The sequence below is a fragment of the Quercus lobata genome, chromosome 10 (assembly GCF_001633185.2).
Source record: "Quercus lobata isolate SW786 chromosome 10, ValleyOak3.0 Primary Assembly, whole genome shotgun sequence".
Classification (NCBI taxonomy): Eukaryota; Viridiplantae; Streptophyta; class Magnoliopsida; order Fagales; family Fagaceae; genus Quercus; species Quercus lobata.
This window is the reverse complement of record NC_044913.1, coordinates 52789016-52809066: the sequence shown is the minus strand read 5'-3', so window position 1 is coordinate 52809066 and position 20051 is coordinate 52789016. Positions and strand designations below refer to the sequence as shown.

The 20051-nt window shown below is 33.6% G+C and overlaps 1 protein-coding gene across 1 annotated transcript; it reads left to right on the top strand.

The window, feature by feature from the left end:
• Positions 1-19682: 19682 nt before the first annotated feature.
• Positions 19683-20051, top strand: LOC115964951. The gene has a single exon (XM_031084172.1). It carries the CDS (start codon positions 19683-19685, stop codon positions 20049-20051), a length of 369 nt encoding a protein of 122 aa, XP_030940032.1.

Genomic DNA, 20051 nt, shown 5'->3' with positions numbered 1-20051 from the left:
ACTTAGCTTGAATAATTTTTAAAACTCAACTGAAACTCTAATAGCTTGTTTGGATGAAGGGAGAGTACAAGGAAGTAGAGTAGAGAGGAGGAGGGTAAATTAAATTACCTTATTTAGATGGTTTTTTAAAGAAGTAGGAGGAGAGATTTGGAGAGGGTTTAGAGGAGTTCTAACTACTTCTAACCCCTCATTTTTAATTCCCTAAAATTAGAGAGATTTTGAGGGAGAGCAGAACTTAGAAGTACTGAACCAACTGAATTATGAAATTTACCCTTATTATATTAATAAAATTACAAACTATAATAAAAAAATAAAAAAAAATAAAAATCTAATTATTCTCGCTTTACTTAATAAATAAATAAAAATCCTTTTGGATTTTTTTTTGAGAGGCGTGCTTTATACTGTATCATATATAAACCTTTTTTTTTTTAAGTTGCCGTGATTCCTATTCCGTATAGGTATATAGCATTAGCAGTAGGTTTTTTTCTTTTCTTTCTTTTTTTTAATCATTACTAGGAGGGACCAATAGATTTATATTAAAGTTAGAGTCCAGTTAATGTATGGCCTTAGGGCACATATTAAGTCATTTATTTTTGAAAATATTTTTTCAGAAATTGAAAAAATTGTCCATACTTTTTCAATTTTCAACAAAACTTTTTCTAAAAATGAAAATTATTGTGTACCTTCATCTAAGACACACATTAGCAAAATCTTTAATAGTTTTAGAGTAGGCTGTTGAGTTCTGAACCATGTAGCTGTAGGCTGTTGAGTTCTATGCGGAAACTGAAAGATTGAAGAAAGCTCTCAATTTGCTTGCCTTTAGCATAAAGATATTTCGCAGTGAACTGAGAGAGGGGACAAACTCGGTGGTCGGCTTGGAAGAAGACATACATGAAATCGTCACACAACTAACCACCAGCAGTGCTGAGAATCTCTCCACTCTCACCAGTGTGGGGATGGAGGGCATCACCAACAGTTAAGGTTGACTTACCTTGAGAGTCTTCCGGAATCAATTGGCAACTTAGTGAACCCTGAAATATTGGATGTGAAGCATACTTATATTCACATTCTCCCTAATTCAATATGGAAACTGCAGAAACTTCAAAACCTGTACTCGAGCGATTTTTGTCGAAGCAAAATTGCACATCAACCTAAAATGAAATGTCATCATTGGCAGATAGTCTTGTGGAAGTAAAGCAACTTCAAGAATTGACGTTAAAATCAATTGATGAAGTTAGTCAACTTGAAGATCTCTATGTGGATCACTTGTCATGCCTCAAAAATCTCTCATCCCTATATCTGTTTGGAAAATTAAATGATCCATTCATCATCATGAACATTACTGCACTCTCCCAAAGCCTAACTGATCTTACTTTATCAGCCTCTGGCCTTTCAGATGATCCAATGCCACAGTTAGAGAAGCTTCACAAACTTGAGTTCCTTACTTTCTACTCTCCTTCTTATACTGGGAAAAGCATGTTTTGCTCTAAGGGAGGCTTCCCTAAGCTTCAAGTTCTGAAATTCATAATGCTTCAGGAATTGGAAGAATGGCATGTGGAGGAACAAGCAATGCAGAGCCTCAAGAAGTTGGAGTTCCCGTCTTGCGAGAAATTGGAGGTCCCTTCTGGGTTGATCCATCTCAAGACTCTTCGTGAATTGAAGTTAAAAATGATGTCATTTGATTTCACAAGACAAGTCGAAAAGCGCAAGGAGCAAACCTGGGGCCATAATTCTGTCTTTGCAGTCATAAACACTGATTTGCGGTAGTCAATCCCGAACGGAACTCAAGCTTCTGTCTATGTTATTGAGGTCGTTTTTCTTTTTACATCTCTGTTCCTTTCGATTATTCAGCCCTTTAAACAAGTTATTATGATTTTGACATTGCAATTTGTATCTACAGATTGTCCTTCCTTTCATTACTTGTCCAGCCATGTGGAAAGATGAGGAGATTATGTCACAAGCAACTGTTAGGGTCTCCATGAATGGGGGCACAAAGGTATTTGAACAATAAATGTCATATGCTTGCAATGCAAATGACTGGAATAAAATTGCACGCTTTGCTGCAAAAATGTGCCACTCTATGTCTGCGTGTGGTTCATTCATTTGTTTGTTTTTTTTTTTTTCTCTGTCGGTTGGTTCGAAGGCATTTGATCAATAATATGTAGGTCATATCCTTGACCATCAAAAAATAGTCATATCCATACTATGCAGATGACTGGAATAAATTGAGGGTGCCATATGTTTTTCTTCAGAAAAAAAAAAATGTCAAGTGATTATTGTACTCTAGTGGCTCTCATTGAATAATTATCCATTTTGCTGTGTCAATTGTCCTTTCCCCTTGGTAAGACAAGCAGCTACCACATTTTTTAAGTTACTAGTTGGTAATGTGCGCGATGCATTAGAGAGTTAAAGAAAAAATGCAAATATTTAATTAGCTAATGGAGGAAATTCAGATTTATTGTTTTAATGCTAGAACCAACGAATTTGTAGTTCTTCACCATTCCCATAACAACCAAATGCACAACAGAAAGGTTAACATAAGTACGTGTCCAGCAGCAGTTTTTCAGCTTAAATTATCAAAATCCAACCATTATACATATTTCAATTGCATTTTCATAGTCACAGTCTAATAATAATCTATGTATAAATAGGGTGGGTGGTGAATTTATTCATTTCATAACAACTGAAAAATAGAAAGCTAACGTCAAACACTGACAAAATGCCATCCAAATTTTAAGGTGAAAACACCATTTTGGTTTCTACATTTGAGGGCCATAATCAATTTGATCCCTGCATTTTGGTAGAAGTCAATTTGGTAAGTTAGAATAACATATTAAATATGTCTTTAACAAAATTAAGACTTGAAACACAATCAATGGAAGCTGACCCACGAATCGAGTGGGGTTGAGTGCTAACACCTTCCCATCCCCATACCTAAACTTTGGACAAATACTCTAGAAAAGATCAGTCCTTCCATAAAGGGGCGCTATATTTTTGGTTCCTAAACTGACTCCATTTACACCCTCCACCATGGCAAAGGTGTACTTCCTATGAAGAGAGGATGACCCATATCGTGGGCGCTTTCACCGACAACGTTCCAGTAGGCATAGTTATTCCCATCAAAGTGGGAAAGGATCACTAGTGAGTTAACACGATCCAATACATCAGGGGTCAAGGATTAACTCTACGTAAGACTACTTAATCAAGAACTAACCTGTTTTGATATCACTTGTTAGATTTTAGAACCCTGTGAACAATGTTTTTTTAATTAAAACCTAATTTAAAGCCAAGTTGTTATTTAGTTCAATTAAATAGATCTAAGTTAAACAAATATCAATCATATCACATATAGCGGAGTAGTAAAGAACACATTAATATGATGAATCAGGAAAACCAATGAAACTGTCCATTTTCAACTTAAAAACCTTGGGGAGGATTTAACCTAAAAAATCTAGAAAACAACAATTCATTAATAGAATGGAAGTTTTTACAAATGACTTAAACTTGAATTTTATGTTACCTCATGTAGTGCTTACTCACGTGACCACACGTAACTCCAAATCCACGGACTATTGTATTATGAATCTGTTGCATACAAACACTCTAGTTTATGATGCTGACTACCCCAGTCAAATGTTTAGATCATCAAATTTGGTTGACTTGATTTGCAGCAACTTAGTTCCATTGGTAATTGTGTTCTGATCTTCTTTCTAGTAGATGCTTATTGAGTTAGAAGATTATAGAACCTCACAAATCTCATTGGAGTAACTCACAAGACTTAGAAAATGTGTATTAGAGTTTTGCTTTTATACTTAGAAGTTTTGGACTCAAACTCTAAACGTTTCATGGGCTTACGGGCCTTCAGTAAAATCTGCAGAATTCGTGTGATCGGTCAAAGAACAGGTTCAATTGGTCAAATTCTTCAGTTTCTAAATTCTTCTTTTTGCATCTTGTATATTTCCAAATCTTGACTTGTATCAACTTGAGAAAGGTCTAAACTTCTTTAAAGACACAATGATCTTAAAGTAGACTAGTTTTTATACTTAGTTTGCCAACATAAAATAATTTAGTTTCTAAACATTTAATCCTAAGTCTTTAGAATCTAACACAATAAATGAGCATTTATAACTTTTGCAAGCAAAAAGAGCATTCTATTCCACAAAAATAAAATATCTAGCTGAAAAAAAAAATCAGTTAACACATTTGACAAGCTTGAATGGAATTAAAGCACCCTTTGATCTTCATCACTTTTCAGTTTTCAGCTCTCTCTCTCTCTCTCTCTCTCAAAATATTATTTGTTGTACGATTTGGCAACAACAAAATAAATGATAACTTTCTTCGTTTTTTTTTGAGGTTTTGGGTGGTGACAATGAACATGGCTTGTTTTTTGGAAAGTGAAGGGCACATATTTACTTATTTAGTTAGGATATGTTTAGTAGACTGTAATAATTATTCATGTGATTTAGCTACTCGATAGTTTGGTTATATTTTTATTAGAGGAAATAGTCATTCCTTATGAATAGCTATTCTTTAAAATGAGGAATAATTATTTCTCTCTAAAAAGGTTGTAATAGCTATTCCTTAATAGGTGTATTAATTTCTAAAATTAATATATTTCTAAATAAACAAACTTTCCATATACATAGAACAATTATGAAAATAAAGTCATAAAAAAATAACTAATCTTTCTTTCAAATTTAAAAAATATTATTTTTTAGGAAATATATTTATATGAATAAGATATTTCCTAAAATATAAATTAAGTTTTATTCTAATGTTACAATTTAGACAATTTGATTTAAACATTCTATTATTTTCAGGGTTCTATTCTTGTGTTTTCACCAAACAAATGAATAGTAATAAGTGTTACATTGCAACATCTTGTATTTTTTATAATACCTATTCCTATTCCTATGTAATTATCATTACAGTCTACCATACATGCCATTAGTGGATCAAATGGATCCCAAGAATGAGTGGGAGATGAAGAGGTAGATCAATGGTATGTAAATTTCTAACAATAAATTTAATTATGACTATAAAATTCTTAAATGGACAACTACAAAGAGAGCAATTTGATATAGATATAAATGAAATTTGAAAATTCATTAATTGGTTTCTTGTGGAAACAAAACCAAAAAAAATTGTTGAAAATGCATTTTAAATGACATAAACTATCCTTTATTACAAATAGGAAATGGAAAGAAATTAATGTATTTAAGGATATATGGCAATGCAAATTTCTTTATTAATTTACAACGTTTCATAAATTCTTTGGCTACCATAATCATCTCTTGAAATTTTCCAATGCAAACCTTTTGAAAATTAAAGTTTCCTTGTCTTCCTATATTAAACCTTGATTTCAAATTTGAATCCCATTTTAAATTTGGTCATAACAAATCAGAAATTTGCCAAGCTAGATTGCCAACATGCAGGTCAAACCTAAATTCATTAGTTAACGATAAATTCAACCAATCTCAATATATTCTAAGAAGTTAAACTTATCCTAGTAGGGATGTAATTGTATATGCTAATTTACTTTTTTGCGTTTTTACCGAAAGTGAACTTTTAATTAGTTCAATTCCTTTTTTGGATTACTTTGATTCCTTGGCGTTGAATTAATTAATTATTTTCATTAATAAAGGAGGAATAAAAAATGTAAATTCTGAAAATTATTCCTATCTAGTAGCTTTGTGAATTGAATTTGTAGGTTGCTAGGTTCGTACTTCTATCAACTTCTTAAATGTTGGATATATACGTGTGAGTAAAGTCTCACGTTGAATAATAATGACAATAATGAATGGTTAATATAATATAATTGGACACATATCCATTAGGCTTAAGTCTTTTGGGTTAAAGTGCATCTCTACATGTTATATTAATTACTCAAAAAGTCTCTCCAAGGTGGTTATTTTCCCAACAAGTGGTATCAGAGACAATGGTGATGTGCGGCGAAGGTGGTAAGGTGTTCATGGTCCCTACCCAATAGGGATAGTGCAAGCCTAAACGGCTCACAGAGAAAGATCCTGGAGAAAAAGCCCACAAAAGAATATTGTCAATGACACTAGACAACGGTGAGGTGTGAGGTTCCCATGGAGGATAAAAGATGTGCAAAGTTAACACATAGAGACCCATGGATGATGCACTAGTGAAGGAAAAAAGGCCTTTAGGCAAGGATGAGCAAGTAGCACTTGTTCATAACCTAAGGAGAGATCTTGAAACCCACAGAGAGGTAAAGACTCACATGTCAGGGAGAGATTGTTCAATATACACATGTGAGTGAAGTTCCACACTGAATAATAATGAGTGATTAACATAACATAGTTCAGCACATATCCATTGGGATTAGGTTTTTTGGGTTAAAATGTGTCTCTATATATTATATTAATTACTTAAGAAGTTTCCCTAAGGTAGTAAGGGACGGACCCAGGTAGGGCCCAAAGGGACCCGAGCCCCCCCCTGGGTCTAATGTTTTATATATATATATATATATATGAAAGCTTAGATTTGTGTAAATACGCAAGAGCTTGTTTAGACTGCCAAATAAAAAATACGACTAGATAGCTTTTACTCTAACTTATAGTAAGTGTGGAACAAGAGTAAAGAAGTATAAACAACCGTTAACATTAACCAAAGCCATATTCATCTATTATCAACAATAACAGGAAAGTTTAAGAATACGGAAGAGAGATTCATACACAAGATAACACCGAGACGTGTTATCGAAGAGGAAATCGAAAAATTCAGCGAAAAACCTCTTCACGACCCTCCAAGTCGAAATTGATCCACTAAAGAATAAAGTTGGAGTACATGAATAAATAAATAGAAACCCTCAAGCCTAGTCTACCCCATGTACTTGAGCCCTCCAAGCTCCTACTACCAACTGACTTCTTGGAGCCTTGTTTTCTCTAACTTTACGAATCCCATAATTCAATCCAATTGCATCTGCCAATGGATGGCTCCTTCCAATGCTTCCCAACAGCATCAAAATCTTACGTTACACTCAGAATGGGTACGGTAAGTGTTTGGGGTATCAACCTCTCAATGATGTAGGATTGGAGAGGTAGGAATTGTGGAAAACTATAAGGAAATGTGTAGATGATTGTAGGTATAACAATCTCTAACTCTCAAGTGTATTTTCTAGAGTTTTCTCTCTGAAAATCACTTTTTACAATTTATGGATAATGAGGATATATATAGTGTGGGTAAAGACTTGGTAAAACAAAATCTCACTTTTTGTCAAATAGAGAGTTTCGTGAGTCCTTCACAGGTTGGCCTTACCCGCCTGATACTTGCAAAAATCTCCAACCTGGCATGACTCTTCATCTTCCAGTTGTACGCTCTACACGTGACTCTTTCACAGGTAAGCTTCTCGCGAGACACTCGTGAAAACCACTTATTCATCCTTTGAAGTTTGAGTCTTCACATTCTCCCGCACTCATCCCTTACAAATAGAAACCTATATACATACAGGAAAAAATGATTGAAGAAATTTACAATCAAATTTGGGAATTAAAGTCAGCACAAAATAGCTGTAAATTACAACTTTACAATATATATATATATATATATAGTTATTATATATTTTATTTTTGTATTTGGGCCCCCCTTTCAAAACCTTAAAACCCCTTTTCTCCAATTAGCTTAGCTAGTCTAACTCAAATAGCAACTATTCAACCCAAACATTTAACAAAAATAATAAAAATATTCAAAATTGTGATTGTATTTAAAAAAAAAAAAAAAAAAAAAAAAAAAAAAAAAAAAAAAAAAAAACTATTTTACCAATAAAGAACCAAAAAATCATGTGTTATAGTAGAAGCTAAAGCTAAATATTTTGTAACTACAGTAAACTGATATAAATACTAGTAGACTGCAGCAAGTTGTTAAAAATAAAGTACAATAATTTATTAAGATTATATTTTTTTCCTTCAATTTAAAAACTCAAATTCTCTCTCTTCATTTATTATTTTAATGAGTTTTTTATATTATTTTAAATAAAGTGATAAAAATAAATAGAACATTTGCTATTGGGTGTATTGTAGAGTGAGATGATAAAATAAATAAAATTGTTTTTTGAGATGCTAAATGCTAAAATTTTTAGCACCACTACTGTGAATGCTCTAACTTTAACCAAAAATATAAATTAAAAAAAAAAAATCTTAGTCAGTCCAGTATTAAAAAAAAAAAAAACAAAAAACATTATTTTTTTTCTTTTTTGGTAGATAATTGCATCTTAATGTATTTAGAAACAACGATCGATTTTGTGTATTTATAATTTTTTAATACTATATGGATGTTTATATGATTTTTTTTTTTTTGGTCTTTATACTCTTCCTGCTAGCTTAAAATCTTGAGCCCACTTCTACTAGATTGTGTAGTTTGTACGCCATATTGGACTGGGGGGTTTTGGTTTAGGTGGGAAGTTTTAGAGCGACGTGTTGACGAGGGAATTGTGAAAGAGTCATGCACGTTAAGGCTGAAATAACTCAGGAAAGGTTTTGCTTGGTAAAGCGGATACACGGGCTCCCGAGTATGAATGTGTCAACAGCTAAAAAGTTTGAATGTTTCATGTTTATAGTTCGCCTTTTCCATGATATTAAGTCAATCTTGGTGCAGGGCACTAATGGTCATTCAGTCCATAGTGGGTGACATTTTTAGAACTTAAATTTGAAATGGGTGACAATTAATTCAGTCCAAAGTTCAGAAAATTTGAATGGACTCCATCGCTAGTTTTCTTCTAAATTTGCTTTCAATGGAGAAGTTTTGAGAAAATACCTAGTTGCATGTTTGTTTTTTAAGCATTTTGCTTTGTTCTTTGTGTACTTTTCTTTGTCCTCAACACAATAATCCCACGTTAGGATAAGGGTAAAAGTCAAAGACTAAAACTATAAGCACAAAAAAATTTCACAACGGTTAAGTTGAGAAAGTTTTTTTTTTTTTATTATTATTTTTTTTTAATTTATCACTTACATTACTCTTTTTTATCTGTCATTAACAATCTACCACATTAATAATCAGGGGCAGAACTACCCTTGGCCCCCCAAATTGTTTTAAAAAAATATTATTATTATTATTAATTTTAGCAATTTTGTTCTATAAAATTACATTTTATTTCCCTTTAACAATATCATTGTTTCTTTTTAGAATTAAGCTATACTCCCAAACTTTTTTATAACATTTTTACAAACCATTTTGGTAGCAAATTCTTATTGGTTCACATATAGGCACACCACTCACATCAGTTTTTTTACTTACCAATAACCACTTATTACATAAGTAATTTATAATAAAAAAAATTTTGCAGTTCTAGCATTTTCCTCATTTTAGTGACCATAAAAAAAATTTATAAATCTAAAATCTGAAACAAAATATATAAGCCAAAAAAAAAAAAAGCTCAAAAAAAATTACCAGTAAAACTTAGCAGCTAAGAAGCAAAATCAGAGGTTGAAATCACTACACACAGCCAATAGTAAAATCACCCCCCCTAACTCAAAGTTCTGACTCCGTCCTTGTTATTAAGTGGGAAATTTTTATCTAATTTTTTTTATCTATAAACTTTCTCAAAAATCAAAGGCGAAAATGAACTTCTAATACCTATATTTTGGGTCTATTTTCGTTTTGGTTCCTAATTTGATTTTGTGCCTACCTTAGATCTTAAAAATGAAAAATCACATTAATAGAAAATTCATATGTAGCAGACGGAGTGCCTTGTTGACATGGTAGATGCTAATATGACTAATAAAATAATAATAATAAATTACAAAAAATAAAAAACAAAATTCTGAATTTATAATTTTTTAAAAATTAATTAAAATAATTTAATTGATTTTTTATTCCTTTCTTTTTTTAGAAGAATGTATTCATGTTCTTTGTGTTCTTCCCAAAACATAATTCACATTCTCAGAAAATCAATCCTTATTATTTCCTTTGCCTTTCTTGTACTTTCTTTATAACCAAACACATCAAAACAAAATAAATTAATTAAATATCTTTCTTGTCTTTTTTTTTTATTATTTATTCCTTTCATTATTTTTTTAGAATAACATGTCGTTCTTCCCCATAATCAATCTCCTGCAAACCCTAAACCCAAATCTGCAAAGAATCAAACCCAAACCCAGATCTCTAGCAAAGCAACCAAACCCATAAGCCCAACAACCAAACCAATCTCCAGCAAAGCAAATCTTAGCCTTCAAACCCATAAATTTTCTTGGCAAACAAGCATACAAAAAATCCAGATCAATTGAATCGTTGATGAAGATCAAACAAAATACCACAGGAAAAACAAACAAAAACCCCCCAAATCACCACCACCGAATCAAAGTACATGAACATCAAATCCAAGCAAAAGAATAGAAACCCAGCAACCAACAAAGCACCACTACTCAATCAAATCTTCCAAAGTCTTCCAAAATTTCCCAGCAACCAGCAATGGTAAACCCACCTCCCTATAAATTCCCAACTCATCCACTCCCAAACCAAACCAAACCATAATCAAAGAAACTTCCAATACCACAACAAGTCAACAACTTACAAAACAGAAAGAAATGTCAAAATGCGAAATGTCCAGCAAACGCCAAACCCAAATCTCCAGCAAACCCCACTGTTCATGTTCTTTCAATTTCCATGTCAACCTCTGTCTCCTCAACCCATTTTGCTTCCCCAAAGGTTGTCTCCACTAGCTCCTCAAAGCCCATCAAGAACCGTTCATCACTTCATATCTTCGCTACTTGCATATCAGTGGCAGAAAGGCCAACTACTGGGTCCCACACTACCACGATAGTGGTGATGCATGCTGGAGAAGTAGGCCAAGCTTGTGAGCTCCAACCATGGAGCTATGGTGAAGAGAGAGACTCTGAGATTAGAGAGACTTTCCATCCATGAAGGGTGAAGAAAGGGAGAGTTTGAGATTAGAGAGAGTATAGGGTTTTGTATTAATTTGACGAGGTTAAAGAAAAAGAAATTTGAACTAATCTTAGCTCTCTTTTTTAACTAATTATTGTTTTCTGTCTTTTTAAAAAAAAATTAATTAAGAAAATAAGAAAATTGCTGACATGGAATTATTTAAATGCCAAATGAATTTTTGCTGACATGGATATGATGTGGGTGTATGGCTAATGATACATAGGATCAATTATTTATTTTTTAATTGCAAAGCCAGCCAATAGGGCAGTTCGTCTACCATGTATGAATTTTCTATTAGTGAATTAACTTTAAGGACTAAAATGGATGTGATTTTTCATTTTCAAGGATTGGGGTAGGTGCAAAATCAAATTAAGGACCAGGACAAAAATAAGCCCAAACTGTAGGGATCAAAATTGCATTTTCGCCAAAATCAAATGTCTCATTTCTGGTATGTTACAGGTAGGAGGGTGGATGATCCCTCTAAACGGAGGGAGACAGTAAAATTAATTATTATCAAGACTTCTTGAGGCCATTGTCCAACTTAAATGAATTAGTCCATCATGATTAACAAGACAGTGGAGTGAAGGAATGCATTAAAAACCCTAGAGTCTCAATTTCTCTAAATGTGGAGTGGGTTATTTCATTGGAAAGCGATTGAGGCAAGGGGCTCCTAGTCCCCTTCCCTCTTTATTATAGAGGTGGAGGCCTTCACTAGATTAATGAGAGCACAGGTGCAAGAATCTAATTACTTTAAGTTCCATCCTCAATGCAAGGGACTTCAGATTGTTGGTCTAAGTAGAGCTTGTTTCTGTGTTTGATCCGGTTTGGACCTAACCCAACTTGGAAATATTAAGTTTAAAATAATATTTTTTGTGAGGCTTAGTCCATCAGCCCAAGCCAAAGTAATTTTTGGCCCCCATTGTTTGGAATATATATACTATTATTTCAGAATTAGAGTTTGATGTATTGAAAATTGTAAGCCACCACTATACCATTCTCTCTGACATACTGAAAATTACTACAACTCCATAGTGGTAGGCATAAATTTTTCTCTATTTACGCATCTCACAAGTTTTGGGAATCACATTAATTTCCCAACACAGATCATCCACTAGAGTTTTGTTGATGATATTTCATATTCACTATGTTGACATTCCCTCTACTCTTCCTGTTAAGCAAGTATTGGAGGAGTTCAAGGTTATTTCTTAGCTTATCAGTAAACCTATCCAAAAGTGAAAATTTCTGTGCAGTAGAGCCAATAGATTTGAAGAAGCAATTTTCGGACGTACTTCAATTGACGGAGCGTTCATAAACTCTTAACACTTTTCCCTGATTTGCTATTATAACAGAGATAGTCCTTACTCTGCTTCTATGTTGCTTAGTCTTTAGGTTCAAGCGCCCTATGGTTTTTTTTTTTTTTTTTTTTTTTTTTTTTTTTTTTTTAATATTTCATTAATAAAAGTGATTGAAATAGCAATATATTCGGCATGTTACTTCAGGTCCAATTTTTACCATTATATATCTCGTTTTCAATAAATTTTAATCAAAACTATGAATTGGAATTTCTCCATTTCATTTGACATTAAAATGATACCAATCCTTTATATTTAGGTCTGAATTGTCTCATATATATATATATATATATATATAAAATAAAAATAAAAAAAGGTCTGACTTGGAGTTTCCCTATGGTTATCACCACCCTAGCAAGGGTCCAAAGATTTTAATTATAATTAAGAGTTTCAAACTTTATTATAAACAGGAGTGACAAAGGTAAGGACCAAAAAACCTCATTACATGGTTTACCTTGTAAAAGAGATGGTGATATATACAAATATATATATATATATATATGGATTGGGTTCAAGTTACACCTAGTGTAATTCTAAGCAATATTACACTACCCAATAACTTGTTAATGAATTTATATTTTGAAAATTCCACTGTTGGATTACATGTTCTATATAATTTGAACATGCATATCAATTTTCATATCAATCGATTGTTATTTACCATTCTATCTATAAACTCATCTTTTATGCATTATTTTAAAGTACAAAAACTTGAATTTATACAATTAATAAATGACATGACTATTGATCTTTGATCACCTTGAAATTTTGCAAATATGGAGAATATACAAAGATAATGTAATCTAATGGTCGATTTGTCAAAATTCACATTCAATTGAAAAATATTAATTGGTGTAATATTACTTAAAATTATACCAGGTGTAACTTGAATCCAACTCTATATATATATGTATGAGATTAAATTCAATAAGGACATGTTGTAAAAGCCTATGTTTATGCCATCCAATAATATTGTGCCACATCATATTTTTAAAAATAATTGCACATGAAATATTAAACCATAATACACACAATTACTATCTATTTCAATAAATTAAAACCCTAAACTAAACTTCCTCTATAACCAATACACCTTGGGAAGCTGCTGGGAATGAATCAAAGCTTCTGATCTAGGCTTTCTAATCTAAAACTCAAAGCTCAAAGGGTCAGAGGTCTTGGCTCATGTAGTTTTTTGATTTACAAACACCACTTTTACTTGTACTGAGAGCAGAACTCCTGCCAACTCCAAGTCCATTCATTATTTTATAGAATATGATAGTAACTTATCCTGAAAATATGAAAACAATCTATTGAAATAATGATTGGACTTGGCGTTGGCAAGAGTTTTGCTCTCCAGTACAAGTAAAAGTGGTGTTTGTAAATCAAAAAAATACATGAGCCATGACCTTTGACCTTTTGAGCTTTGGGTTTTAGATCAGCAAGCCTAGATCAGAAGCTTTGATTGATATTCCCGGCAGCTTCCTAAGGACTATTGGTTCTAGAGTTTAGTTTAGGGTTTTATTCTATTTAAATAGATAGTAATTGTGTGCATTACGGTTTAATATTTCGTGTGCATTATTTTAAAAAATCTGATGTGGCATGATATTAATGGATGGTGTAAACATAGGCTTTTACACCACGTCCTTATTGAATTTAATCTCATATATGTATATATAATTGCATTACCTTAAACGGAAGCCAATCAACTTTAAAATGCTCATACATTTAAAAATCATAATTCTTAAACAGCACTTATTTGAATAAATAAAAAATTTAAGAATCAATTTATAGACTGTATTCTTTATTTTAAACTTTTCTAATCATTGAAAAATATATAAGGCGAAACAATTTAACTTATACCCATATATATATATATATATATATATATATATAACTTTTGGACTTATTTAAGCAATCATTCAAAGACTTATTACAATTTGATCAGCTTTGTTTATTCCATTGATTAAAATTAAATGTCACACCATAATCCACAAAAACTCATTTCCAATACCCTTTCTTCTCCTTAAAATGAGTTTTTGGATAGTAACTTTGCCATATAACTAAGGTCACATAAGTTGTCTCTTAAATGACAAGTAAAATTATTATTTGAATTTCATATACACTAATATGACTTGTTTATCACGCTTTTCGAATCAATATATTCTTCTAAAACCATTAAAATGGATTCCTTGATGCAATTTATTTTTACTATTGGATCACGTTGTTTTATATATTTAAGTAATTGCACTCTTATGAGCATGCTTGACTTTGGCAAAAAACAAAATTTGCATCTAAAAAATATTATGATGACTTATGACCCAGTGCAAAAAGCAATAGTTAAACTGGAAGCCAATTAACACAAAAATGATCCTAAAATTTAAAATTTGATCTTATAAAAAAAAATTAGCAAAAGCCACTTAAATTAGAATTGCTCATACATTTTAAAATCATAATTCTTAAACAGCACTTATTTGTATAAAAAAAAAAATTAAGAATCAATTTATAGACTGTATTCTTTATTTTAAAATTTTAGAGTCCGTTTGGATACTGCTTATTTTGCTGAAAACTGAAAATTGAAAATTGAAAACACTGTAGTAAAATAATTTTTAAATATGTGAATAGTACCTTGGAACCTATTTTTAATGAAAATTTTGTTGAAAAAAGAGGTTGTGAGTTCCAAGAACAGTGCACGAGACCCACTGAATAGTGCAATTTCAATGGAAATTTTGGTGTCAAAAAGATAGTGGGTCCCGTGCACAGTACACAGGATCCACTGGCAGACAACATCCCACGTGATGGAGCGCTTCTCAAAAAATAAAAAATAAAAAATAAAAAAGAGGAAAACACAAACGCACAACCGCCAGCCGCAATCCAAACGCATACTTATAATCATTGAACTATATATAATCATTGCTCATACATTTTAAAATCCATTATTCTAAATTTTTATTAGGAAAAAAAAAAATAAAAAGCTCAAGTGGAATAAGAATGATAAGTAGGAAATTTATCATACTGATGATGGATTTGATTATCCTTAATTATTGTTGCTAAAGTTCAACCTAATGATATGGTCTTTACCGCTTTCCATCCCCATTCACTTCCAATATCACTCCCTCATCCCTTCAAACTTGATAGTGTGAAAATACCATTTTCTGTTTGCTTTGAAGAAAAAGTTGAAAAATGTAAGAAATTGATAGAAGTGAAACCTGAAGACAATATTATGTGTTATTGACAGTTTTATACATTGCACAGAAAATGCAAAGCCTGACCACATGTTTTGGAAGGCTGCAATGGCTGGATCAGGATGAGTTCAAAAGTATAGAAACATGATATTTTATCTACGTGATTGTTTTCTTCAATTTTATGAAGAACATATAAAAACAAATTGACTGTCACTCATATATGGCATCCATGATCAGTTAGCTCCAATTTTGAAATGGTAAATAATTTTTTAAACCGTTCTCCATCTCTCTCTAGGCAAGAATATACACATGCATGCAATTGATGCCTTTTCATGGATAAAGTGGATTAGGTTAAACCTACCTTGAACATTAGAATAAGATTATGAAATTATCCACTTGGAGTAAGGTGTGAGAAAGAAATTTCAACTTAATATTATAAAACATGAACAAAATTTAATTTTGTATAGAAAGTCTATCCTATAATTGTTTAAGTTGGGCTCAAAGTTAGACTGATAATTGAGTAGATAATCCAGGTATGCTTCTACAATGCCCCTGGTTTCATAATTCACTTTCTTTCTAAATAAATGAATTATGTTATTCTTATAACTAGCATGTAACCCATACAAATGCATGGATGCATTAAAAATTAAAAATAATTTTTATTGTAAGAATATAAATAATTAGTGAAATTATTATTTTTTTAAAAAAACATGTAACACATGCATACATATGGATACATTTAAAATTAAACATAATTTTTATCATAAAAATATAAATAATTAGTCAAATTATTATTATTTTTTTAAATGTAAACGTAATTAGTCATATATTGCAATTCTTACCTAAATTTGATACTACTTATAATCATTTTTTTTTCTAATTTTTAATAAGGTAGAAAATATGATGATCTTTGTTGGATGGTAATTTTTATTAAGTATATGTGATTAGTTTTTTTTATTATATATATTTTATTTTATAGTTCAATTAATATTAGATTCTTAATATTTTACACTCATTAACTCACTTGGCACAAAGATTAAAAAACTTTAGTGGATAATTATGGTGTGGTCCCATATAAATTTAGACACATGGCACAAAATTGGATTCTAATTTCAAATTCTGATTGAACTTTCTCTAAGTTTTGCCTATTAATATATACTAGTTTGTAACCCCATGCAAATGCATGAATACACTTAAAGATATACAATAAGATGCATAATATAACTCCTATATATATAATTGAAATTCTATTGATAGTCATTTTTATATTTTGTTAATTCTTTAAAAAATTTAGTAAAAATATTAGTAGGTATAAAATATAAATTGTCAATGTTTTTATTATTATTATTATTATTATTATTATTATTATTATTATTATTGCGAAGCACTTTTTTTTTTTTTACGATTAATTTATTCTAAACTCTTTGGTTTTTGTATTTAATAACTCACTTAGATGAATATTTATAATGTGATCTCACATTTGATTCTAAAATTAAGAAATAAAATTCTTTGAAAATAAATAATTTAGGACACATGGCGCAAAATTGGAATTCTAATTTGGAATTTAATTTGAGTTTCTCTCAGTTTCACCTATTATTATATATATATATATATATATATATATATATATAGACTAGCTTATAATTTCATGCATATGCATGAATACACTTAAAGATATATAATAAAATGCATAATATAATTCCTATATATATTGTGGAGCCAAAGAACTTAGCAACCCCGACCACTTTATACTGGGCCTAAGGCCCATGCCAAGGAAGGAAAAATGCTCAAGGACGTACAAAGAAAGCCCAAATAGCCTAGAGACTTACTGAGGATGATCCTATCCTCGGCACTCCAAACCCCAGAAGGAAAGGACGGCACGCCATCAAATGCAGCTTCCCAGAGCGCCCCCAGAAGAAAGGACGAGTACAGAAGGACACCCACAGAGGTATGGTGTAAGAGCAATTCAAGGAAAAACTGTCATCTCCACATTAAATGCACCCAACTAACGTTTTGGCTGCATTAATGAGGAAAGGACCCCTGAACAGTGTGGCCTTGGTTACCGCAACTCACAGAGGGTTTGGGAAGGTGGCTGATGGGACGAGCACTCGAGTAATGATCTACACGATCAATAGGTGGAGGGTCAAAATCAACTGGAAAGGAGTATATAATGTGAGAGACCCTCCAAGAATGAGGGATCGGCGGAAAAAGAGTAGGAGGAGAGAAACAGGAGAAAACTATGACAGTCTGTATGATCTTGAAACCCACTATAACCTAGTACCGAAAAGAAGAAGAAGTAGAATACTAAGCTCCTATGACGAAACGCCCGAGGACAAAGTTCCATACTTTAACCCATTTCCTTGTTACTCAACCCGCACCCAACTGTGTCAAGTGATTGTAGTTCGGACTAAGACCTAATTCTTGAACTCATTCTCTAAAAATTTATTGTATTGGACTAGTTGGGCTTGAGACCTTTCGTCCAGTAGAAGAAGCACTCAAACCCACCCCCTACAATTGGCGCCGTCTGTGGGGAGAACTTGTGTGTTAGTAAGGACAACAATCAGACATGGTAGGATCAGGCCCTCATTAAACAGGCTCCTATCAATCCAAACCAGCCAAATCCCAACAACAGGGTAACTTCCCTAACCCCGAACGTGATCAAAATGAAAATAATGGAAGATTTCGAGAGGGAAGCATAAACACCACTCAAACCAGCAAGAGCCATTCTCGCACAAGCAACCACGTGCTTCAGAGAAAAAATAACAACCAGGCCCCGTAACAGGAAGAAGTTAGGAGCCATATGTCTCAGAAACAGAATGATAAGCGGGACATGCAGCGAGAAATAGACAACTTGAAAAGAAAGCTACACCATGCACAGCAAAGGCAATCTCGTTCCAGGCTTGACGCACCCTCCGAAGATGAAAGTGATGACGACTATAGACAAAGATTGAGGACTCCCCCAAGTGAGACCTTTTCCCACGAAGAAGAACACTACCGGAGGCATAGGCGCAGAAGCCCATCTCCTAGGGGCTTGGGAAACGATGCCATGAGCAGGGTATTGCATCAACTTTCCAAGTCACCTTTCATGCATCACATAGAAGGGGTCATACTCCCTCGACGATTCCAGCAGCCAACCTTTACCATTTACAATGGTAGAACAGACCCAGTGGAGCACGTGAGTCAGTTTAACCAAAGGATAGCTGTCCATTCGAGGAATGAGGCGCTGATGTGCAAGGTTTTCCTATCCAGCTTGGGACCAATGGCAATGAGGTGGTTTAATGGTTTAAAGATGAACTTCATAGATTTATATAGGCAGCTGACCCAAGCTTTTGGCTCCCACTTCGTTACGAACCATAGAGCCCCTTGGCCTTTGAGCGCTTTATTGTCACTTTCCATGCACCTTAAAGGCCTACTCGGACAGATATTGGGAGACGTACAATGAAATGGAAGAAAATTTTGACAACATCACCATTATCACTTTCGAAAATAGTCTCCCAACCGATCACAGCTTGAGGAAGTCTCTGACTGGCAAACTCGCCACCAGTATGCGCCAACTAATGGATCGAATCGACAAGTATAAGCGAGTGGAAGAAGACCAATTGTAGGGAAGAGGAAAAGAGAAAGTTATCCCTCAGAAGAGGAGGGATTTCAGGTCGGACTGGTATAGCGGCAACCACTCGAGGAAGGACCTCGTAGGGCAACCCGAAACAACCAATGCACAAACTGTCAACGCCGTATTCCGAGAACCAGTACATCGGGTTTTGGAGAAAATTAAGAACGAGCCATACTTTAGATGACCGAATAAGATGGCGAGAGAACCCTCGAGGCGCAATCAGAAGTTTTATTGCCAATACCACCAAGACCATGGCCATACCACGGAGAACTGCAAGAACCTTTAGAACCACCTGGACCAGCTAGTCCGGGAAGGAAAGCTGAAGCACCTTCTGCATCATTCCAGTGGTCATCAAGGCCATCAAGAAGCCAAGAGGGATGCTGCCTTGAGGCCACTCGCAGGAACGATCAATGTAATCGTGGCTGCGCCAGGGAGAACAGGCACGCGCTTGCACGAGTGTTATCGGTGGCTCAACTGCCTACCGAGGAGTCCCAACCAGGGCCGAAGAGGGCCAGAATGAACTTTCGTCCTGTTTTGAGTTTTTCAGAGGAAGACAAGATCGGAACCATCTAGCCCTATGACGATGCGCTACTGATCACCCTCAAAATCGGGGACTACGATGTAAGAAGAGTGATGGTGGATGGCGGTAGTGCAGCCCAGGTTATGTACCCCGACCTCTATAAGGGGCTGGGGTTAAAAACAGAGGATCTAATGCCCTACAACTACCCTCTAATGAGTTTCAACGGGAAGCTTGTCATCCCAATGGGCATGATTAGGCTACCCATTCAGACCGGCCCAGAGATAATGGAGGTGAACTTCATCGTGGTGGACACCTACTCCCCTTATACGGCCATCGTCGATAGACCCTGGCTCCACACCTTAGGAGCTGTTGCTTCCTCATTGCACCAGAAGGTGAAGTTCCTGTCAGGGGACCAAGTTTTTGAAATCTGTGGTTGCCAACCCACGGCAAGGCAGTGCGTAGTAGCGGCCATCTCACATTGA